The 9,027-nt window shown below is 36.9% G+C and overlaps 2 protein-coding genes across 2 annotated transcripts; one reads left to right on the top strand and one right to left on the bottom strand.

Moving 5' to 3' along the window:
- Nucleotides 1-2,422: 2,422 nt before the first annotated feature.
- Nucleotides 2,423-4,483, bottom strand: LOC114552968 (uncharacterized). Its single transcript, XM_028574063.1, has 4 exons — nucleotides 4,166-4,483; nucleotides 3,607-3,729; nucleotides 3,066-3,128; nucleotides 2,423-2,863 (listed from the first exon to the last, which is right to left on the bottom strand). The coding sequence occupies exons 1-4, from the start codon at nucleotides 4,436-4,438 to the stop codon at nucleotides 2,423-2,425; spliced, it is 900 nt and encodes a 299-aa protein (XP_028429864.1). The 5' UTR covers nucleotides 4,439-4,483.
- Nucleotides 4,484-6,033: 1,550 nt separating this feature from the next.
- On the top strand, nucleotides 6,034-8,557 carry LOC114552967 (uncharacterized). Its single transcript, XM_028574061.1, has 7 exons — nucleotides 6,034-6,424; nucleotides 6,513-6,670; nucleotides 6,715-6,740; nucleotides 7,275-7,495; nucleotides 7,785-7,929; nucleotides 8,032-8,141; nucleotides 8,246-8,557. Exons 1-7 carry the CDS (start codon nucleotides 6,290-6,292, stop codon nucleotides 8,555-8,557), a joined length of 1,107 nt encoding a protein of 368 aa, XP_028429862.1. The 5' UTR covers nucleotides 6,034-6,289.
- Nucleotides 8,558-9,027: the final 470 nt, after the last annotated feature.

Here is a 9,027-nt window from a genome sequence, read left to right as displayed (position 1 = left end):
TGCTGAGAGTGTGTCTCCACCTCCTCTAACTGTACACTGCAAAAACTGAAATCTAAGTAAGATGAAATATCTTAAATCAAGTTAATATATGCTTATTTTTTTCTGATAAGAAATGTTTACTTACCAGGCAGATTTTATGTTTGAGTATTTTACTTGTTTTAAGTGTTGAGGTCCTAAATTATCTTAATAAGATATTTTAACTTGTTAGTGAGATTTTATGACTTGTTCTGTGCAACTGCATGCTTGAAACTAGAATGTCCATAGTTATAAAGCAATTTGATCCTCACTGAAAAGTTCAAACTGCTTTTTTTGGAAAGTCATAATTTCTTATTTTAAGATAGAAATAAGAAATGATGACATTATTATAATTTGAACTCTTCACATATTAAAAACAGAACATCCAAGTGGAATCTTTTGTTTTATTGTCAAACAGACAATATAAATTATGTACTCATATAAAAATACAGTAGGTACAATACTGGAAATTGGCACTTGGCACATCTGATCTAATGATTAAACATCTAATATGTAACATTTAAACATTTAACTTTTTAAAATGTAAAACATCAAACAGAAATAGCTTATCTTTATACAAACATTCAGATCATTTTGTACACTGCAACAGGATTTCATCTGACCGTCCTTAATTTGATATTCCATGGTCAAATTACAAAGCTTCTTTAAAAGCAAAAGTCATATCATATTTGGGGAACACAGAATGACTCATTTGTCAGTGTTGTACAATTCTATTACATCCCCAAGATGGTATTTGACCTGTACAAAGGTTTGGCTCTTGCTGCTCATTGTGTAATAAGAGGTAAAGTCAACTAGCTTTTCAGCATCCACTAACTCAGTAGCCTGTGCAAGATGGGACCTCAACTTGATATGCCATCATATTTCTATCAAAGTGTATAGTTTGAAATGGTTGATATTCTAAACAATAAAGCCTAGAATCAACAAGAAATATGTTTTTGACCAGTCCAAATTCTGGCATATTATCATTTACTACTTTGGCAAGGATCATTGACTTTTGAGTTATGTATTTATTGCCATTTATCACAAGCCATTTGACTGATACAGCATTGTTTACTTCATCATAACCTAGGAAGTCTCTTAATTTTCCATGTAAATATTGTAGATCTTTAACCTCAGATACAGGTCCCATCTCTCTTTCATTTGAAAAGATTGGGTGCATTGAAGGGTCGGCATTTTGGCAGCTTTCAGACATTTGATTCTGATTAATCAAAGACTTGCAAATATTTTTAAAATTGATCTTCAAAGCCCATTGTTTAAAGAAACAATGTTTAGACTAAACCATGCACATATGTCTAATCATTGGACCCATTGACTTAATCTGTGATGGCAAATGTACCATATAATGCTGCTTAGGTGTGATATTGTTTGCTGGAAAAAGTTCCTTCCATTTTTTCAAATGATTTTCAATTACTGACTTCAATCTAGAAACTGTTGCAATGGTAAGAACAGGTGCAAACACTATTTGCACAATCTCTATTAGCTCAATGATCAAATGCACATATGCATTGGCTTTCAAGCTTTCCAAAACAAATGGCAATATCCTTAGCAGGACAAGGATTTGACCAGACGACTGTTTTAATTTACCATCATTTGACATTAATGTACTAACTGAAATTGGGGATGGCCGATCTCTAACATCCAGAGGGGAATAAGGGAAACCAAGAATAGCAGAATTCACAGAGTCCAGATCTATCTGCCCTGACTGAACAAGATGATTCAAAACATGCTTGATTTCCAAAGGAGCTATTCCTTCCAGAATAACATGCATAATATCTTTGGAGTCTGTTGAATAATATCAAAGGCAGGCATGTCAACTAATTTGCTCCTGCGATTGATCCCATATGTTGTTCTTAGGCTGTTGCGAAGCAAGTCTGTGTTTGCCTTTTCTATTTCATTAGTTTGTCTGATATGCTTTTTCAAGGTCCTTTTGGTAAATGAATCCTCGTTGAAGTGGGACTGCATGTCCTCAAAAGTACACTCACAGTGTCTGCATTTACTGTAGGCAAAGCCCACACCCTCTTTGAACCCTGCAAGTTCATGCTGCGCCAGAGTGTCGCCACAAACGGAGACCATGGCACCATAAACAGTTTTCTGTCCATTAATAGTTTGCATTTTAACACCATGGTACAATGCATCCATATCTTCTTTGATTCTATTCAATATTACATTTACACCACATTGACGGAGGTCTACTGACCTAGCTAGCGCAAGTAGCCTAATAGCAGCAAGTTTAGACCTGTATTTCGGATTTATGTTTGCTAAGGTGTAATACATTAATAATTTGTTTTTGATGCAAATGATCATAGTGGATTACAGATCTCTATTTCATCTGTGTATACAACAATCTGTAAAGCATTTGGTATCTCTGAAAATAAGGGATGTGATTTTAGAAGGGTGCCATCAACAATGTCCACAAAAACCCTTCTCTGCACCTCTGTGGTCCCTTGTCAATCATAGACCATATCCTTGGATGTGATAAGAACTGTTCTAGACTTTTGACTAATGGTACATAATGAAATACTTTGTCTTTGATGAAAAAGTCTTTAGATCCTCCACGTTTCGTCTTGCATATGCTTCGAGCAATTGGAATTTCTTCTGCATCCACAACACTGAACTGCTTCTTAATAACACTGTTCTGTCGAAATGTTGTTGCAACACTTGCAAAAGGGTCAATAAAATTATCAAATATGCCCATTACTTCTTTTTGAAGGTGTCCTGATGTGCTTCCTGAATGATTCTTTAGTACTTGCTTCATCTGCCCCCTGAGGTTGTCCAACAATGATGACTGATACTGCTGCACTCCAGCAACAATGTCATTCATGTCTTTCTGAAAATGAAAAAAGTGTGATACTTGTAATATACAGTTTTGCTTATGACCTACACATTAGCATTAGGAATCAACCAAAGTGAAGTGGATGAAGAGGCATGGACATTGACCATCAACCATAACTGGACCATTACAAAAAAGCTCTGTATTAATGTGTAAATAAGTAAATATATACTGTGCTATTAGTAAACAAGCATCTTACCTGTGAGAGACGATGTTTGGCCCGGGCATTTATGACAAAGGCAGTGGCCTGTGTTGTCAGATCCTAAAAAAGTAGAAAATGAATTAAGTGTTGTTGATGTAATGAGATCTCTTCTGATTTTTAACTACAATGTTAGTAACCGAAGAAATGGTTGTGAAGGCGTTTCCCTGAATGTTATGAATAAAACTAAGTACTCAATAAGGATGTAATGAGCAAAGATGGATAGGCCTACTTTAACATTTAAAAGTGTTGAACACATCCTGGCATAACTATTAGGACACAAAGAAATCAGCTCTGACTGAATGCTTATTTAGTGTTAGTATTAAAACACTTCTGTTTTAAATTTCATAGAGCATTTTTTTCTTTATATTCATACATAAGGTGTCAAATCAGACATTACTGTAGTTGGCAATTATGAGCTAATATATGCTGATAAAAGTACAGACTGATTCATATACTGTATTGTCTGAATTGTCTGCCAAATATTCATTGTACTTTCCTAATAGTACATTTCAGTAGACCGTCACTAACAGTAACTTACTGGTTGTACTGTGGCAGCTCCATCTTGGTTAATGTCCATTTGCCCTTCATCTGTATCAGGTGTACAGAGCTGTTGATTGGTGATACTAGAGTCCTCTGGAAGTTGATTGGGTTGAATGTTGTCCTGTGTGTCACATATAAGAAACAAAAGATTTTACATTCCACCAATAGATTTATGTTGGATGGTGTTAGATGAAGTATGCTCATTCATTTTCACATTAACTGATCATTTTCACATAAACCAAGATGTGCAGCTATTGTTGTTATAGATTAAACACACATAATAAAGTGTCAACATTTCGTTATTTGTTTGAGGTTTTCAAAATTGTAAATTACTGATTTTTATCCTCATCTTGAAGTGTGTAATCAAATAAATCAGAAATCCAAATTAAAAAATCGTATTGTAAGGCATGAGATTGAGCGGGAATCGAACATCTCTACCGCTCCACATGTCACCACCAGGGCTGAACGGTTATAAGTGCGGCCCACAGCGCATTCACAGAGACACAGACGCCATATTGTAACAAAGTAAATGAATGCTAGAGCCTTTGACTACTTACTTGTTGCTGGTGTGTTCCTTGACTCTCCTCCTGTGGCTGTTCACCTACATGGTTGCCATCGCCTGGTCTGTTGCTTTCAATAAGGTGTTGAGAGTGTCTTCTTTTCACATGATGATAGAATGAGTTATACACTCGATATTCCTCAGTGCATCCGTCAATACCACACAGCAACCTGAAATCAGGGCTACGGCTGTGCATTCGATTAATATGGCTCAATAACTGTTTCAGTGAAAAAGTGAGGAAAACGAGGCAGATAACGCAGCGCCAAAGCATCTTGAAGTTTTACAAAATACTTTACAAAATGAGCGAGACGTTTCCTCTGCAGTCCATGAAAAATGCGAGGGGTAAAGTAAATCACAGGATATATATTTCTGATGTAATTGCATTCCATTATCTAGCAGCATAGGGAGATCTGTGAATTAAGTTGTATTTATTTATATTGATCATAATCCTTAATGTAAATAACTTGTGGTGTGTGGTACATCTTTATACATGTTTTATGAACATTAATTGATTTTAAATAATGACATTCAAGTCATCACATTCTCCGTTTGTAGTATGTTTCTAGTATTTAAGTCACCCCCATTTTATGACATGGTACGTTCCAAACGGGGACGCGCTAAAACTGTCTGTCAAGGCCGGGACTCGAGGTGAAATGCCTAACCCCAACCAATCAAGCTGCTTCAGGGGCGGGTCTTGGCGTGGCCATAGTGGGATTCGTAATTTTGCGGCCGGGCGGTCAGTTACAGCCATCACCTTACGTTAGCTTTTCTCTGCCGTGCAAAAATACTTTCTAGCCTCCGCAAGTCATCTGGACACTAACAAACTATGGATGAATATATAAGGGCTTATCCGGGTATGGATCCTACAACAATTGCAGTATTAAAAGGTAATTGTTTTTATTTTAAACAACGTTATTTTGTTAATTTGTTCAGGCATGTTTTAGCAAACTAAGCTAATGTTAATTGTGAAGTTGGCTAGCTAGCTAGCTAAGTCATACCATGCTAATTTTAAAATCGTGTTAATTTTGGCTATAAGCAGCTAATAACCACACAAAAAGCCATGTCTTGAAAATGTATTAATAGTACTTTATTGCCAGAAACTGTGTTAAGGTGCAAATTGTAACTTTAAAGTTAGTCAGTTCGCTCAGTTAACCTTAATTTTAGCATTGTTTTAGCTTGGCCTAACGCTGGCTAGTTGGCGCCGTTTCATTATTATTTGTGACTTACTGTGGCTTAGCTAACATTATCAGTCAACATAATGATATAGCTAACCTAACGTTAGGCCTTCTCATAGCCAATTTTTTTTGGCCAATGTCAGAATGGTTGGTGTTTTAAAAATGATTCATGAATTTAGTGGAAAGGTAAGGCCTAACTTTACCTTATATTAATTGTCATTAATGTAACATTAAGGCCTAGCTAAATGCTAACATTGCTCCTGCTTGTGAGGTGATTCTCCATTTAAATACAGAATGTGACTTAATAATTAGTTTTTTTATGTTATTAGATTATATATTTACAGTGTGGTTGAATGTGTTTTCCAGCTGCTAGTATAAGTGCAGACATGCTTCCCAGTCTCTCCAAGGAGGACTTGCGTGATCTCTTTCCGGGGCCTGAGCACTTCTTCAGAAGGAGAGACATTTGGAGAATTATACATGATGAAAATGAGGTAATGTTCGATTTAAACATTTTGGGATGTTAGATAACCATACTGTGATATCAACCTGATATCAACGAAGCATTTCCTGGCCCTGTTGTGGTTCAATGCTCTTCACTTATAATTATAATGAAATACATGTTTGCCCTTTATTAGGGTGAAGAGTCAGGTCAGCTTAGACCAGGCAACTCCTCTGGAACCTGTAATGCCAACACGGTTCCCTCAATCTCAACCCCATTGTCCTCTCCATCCTCCTCCTCTACCCCTCTCCTCTCTTCAAACCCAAGAAACCAACATGGTACCAGCAGAACCGTACAACTTGTTAGCCCACAGTATGTTGTATACACAGACACAGAGCTGGAGCAGTCAAAAAGCATATTTTTTGAGAAACAGCGGGCTGGACAAGAAGGAGACTATACACTCTCCAAAGATCTTCGTTGTCGCCTGATAAGGAATACGGTAACAAGCATGATTGCCATCAAGAGAGCTGCAAGGGATGAGTTCCAGTATCCATGCAGCCGTGAACTGACTGTAATGGCTAAGCGTCTCATAGAGTACTACCCAATGCTGCGGGACAAATCTGCAGCCGGTGGAGCTGAGTGGGTATGTCACTGCTCAGTTAATTCAGATCAGTGCTTGTATGGCTTAATTTCCACATACATTTTTATTAATGTGTTTTATGTTTTGTCAGGAATCTGTGAAAAAGCAGCTTTTGAAAAGGGTCCAGAATGTGACAACCCCCAAAAAGAAGCAGGGAGCGACTCCTTCGAGAAAGAGGCGTCGGGCCCTTAGCTTTGAGAGAGCAGCAGCAGCAGCCAGGAGACACTTACTGATGACTCTGGGTCCACTGCTTCAACTTTGATCTTGGAAAGATCACCACAATCAAGATGCAGTTCCCCGGAGGCTGAACAGGTGGATGGTAAGAACACATAATGAGATTGTGTTTTGGTATTAATGCAACTTTTACTGTTAACAAGGGAGAATACCATACCTTTTAAATTTGTTCATCTAACAGTAATGTCATACCTCTTCTCTGGGAGCTGTGGCTAACCTAAAAGAGATCTAGTGAGAGCTTCAAAAAAAACTAATACATATAATCTTGGTCTTTTTGGTTAAACCTCAGGTTATCTATTGTCAGTGTCAGTTACAATGTTACTAAATTATATACAGTCTCCAAATGAAGTTGTTTTGTTGTTGTTATCAAAAGTGAATTAGTGAAACTTGAATATGGACTGATGTTCTGGTTGCATTAAAGCCTTGTCCTTTAGAAACCATAAAAACAAAACTAAAAACAGATCAAAGTAATACACTTGGCCTGGTACCAGGCCTATCAGACTTAACAGTTTTTTATCCTATATGTCAATGGATTTTGTATGGTTCCATCAAACTGTAATAATAGGAACAGTGATTGTAATTTCATTCATCATTACAAATGTTAAATGGTGTTTTCTAGGATCTGAAACTACTGATAGCCCACAGAACCAGGCAAGGCATTACAAAATTCTTCAGGAGCTGTACAAATCCAAGCCCAGACCCAATAAGAAGGATGTTGCCCAGCTGTTGGACCTCGAATACCAAGCAAGACGGGCATACATTGACTCTGATGTTCTTAAGGAGCAGGACAGGCCTGCCAAGATTCTTCAAGCATATCCCTGCTTCAGAGAACTGGATCATGTAAGCAAATTAAATTGCATATATTGGGTTATTGGATAAGTTCTATTTTGCACATACTGTTTCAAGTTTTGGGACCTGGTAGATGTCTTTACACAACTTTTTGTGGAAAGTGATAGTTTTGTCCTGTTTGTCAAATTAATTTAGTCCACAAATTCTACTTCCAAAGTAGTTTAAGAAATTGACACACATTGAAAGATATATTTCGATTTTAACTGGAATGTAGATTGTAATATTTCTTTTCTCTATTTATGTATTTAATGATCTATTTTTGTCTTTCTCTCTGTACCAGATAATGGATGAACTCCGGAGGATCCTCGATCAGGAAAACTCTCACTACATACCTGAACTAAAGAACCGTTGGGAAACCTTTTATGAGAAGGCACAGTTTTATGGAGTTTTTAAAAAAGTAATGAGGCCTCCGTTGTCTGATAAAGGTAATTGCAGTTTATTGAGAATCCCATGTTAGTATAAAGTTTTTTTTTTTTTTTTTAAATAACCAACTTCAGTAAAGATAATGACACTATTTTTTTTTTCAGTAAAGCAATCCGTTGCCGTGATTAAGGCTTTGCCAGACCTGTTCCCATCACCTGTGGCTCCACAAAAGAAGTTAGGACATGCAAGTGCAGCTATGCTTCACATCCTTAAGGTAAGAAATGTATTCATGTACTGTATTTTTCATATTACTTGATCATATTCTCTTAACAGTGAATTGTTTAAGTGATCATTTTTGTTTTTTTATTTTTGTTTCAGTCAGCAGAAGACCCCAACACCTTTCTTCAGGCGAGACCACTCTCCAGCCCTGTTGTGATTGTCTGTGAAACCAACTGCATACTGGCCATTGGAACCATGCCTGTGTTGATCTTCCCAAAGGAGGACCTCTCTGTCAGTGTGATGTACATCCTTGCATGTTACTACACCTTTCATCTTACATATCCCAAGTGTATTGCCACACTCCTCTCTGTGCTGCAGACAGAAGTCCTCATGGACTCCATCCATGACCAAGACATGACTTCGTCATATAAAAAAGCTATGGCTGAGTGGAAGAAGTTCATTACTGAATGAATAGGCCTGGACATTTAATAATGTGTGTTTTGGAGGACTTTGTCTGTTGTTTTTCAGCCCATTAATAATATGCCCCGATACACGTGTGTGTTTTCTTGGAAAGTCAGACAGTTCTATCAGTTGTTGTTCTGTCAGATGCTTATAGTTTAATTTTGCCCATTCAGCTTTTCAGCCTTGACTTGACTTCATGTATGCTCTGCTGACGTGCACTTAAAAAAATAATAAAGAGGTGATGAGATATTTGACTCATATCTTTATTTTTTAGGCAAGCCTTTCACATTTTCTATTTCTGTCAGGATTACTGATTTTAAGCATTAATATGAAATGTAAATTTCAGGGATTTTGCCTTATTTCAAGAATTTTGTAAAGAAGTAGATGCTAAATTCAAGCAAATTATGCTCCATATTGAGAAAAAAACACCTTAACTGCTTTTATTGTATCAATAAAATAATGCCTAATGTGTAGCTTTA

Source organism: Perca flavescens, chromosome 3 (genome assembly GCF_004354835.1).
Source record: "Perca flavescens isolate YP-PL-M2 chromosome 3, PFLA_1.0, whole genome shotgun sequence".
NCBI lineage: Eukaryota > Metazoa > Chordata > Actinopteri > Perciformes > Percidae > Perca > Perca flavescens.
This window is presented reverse-complemented; position numbering and strand designations above follow the sequence as displayed.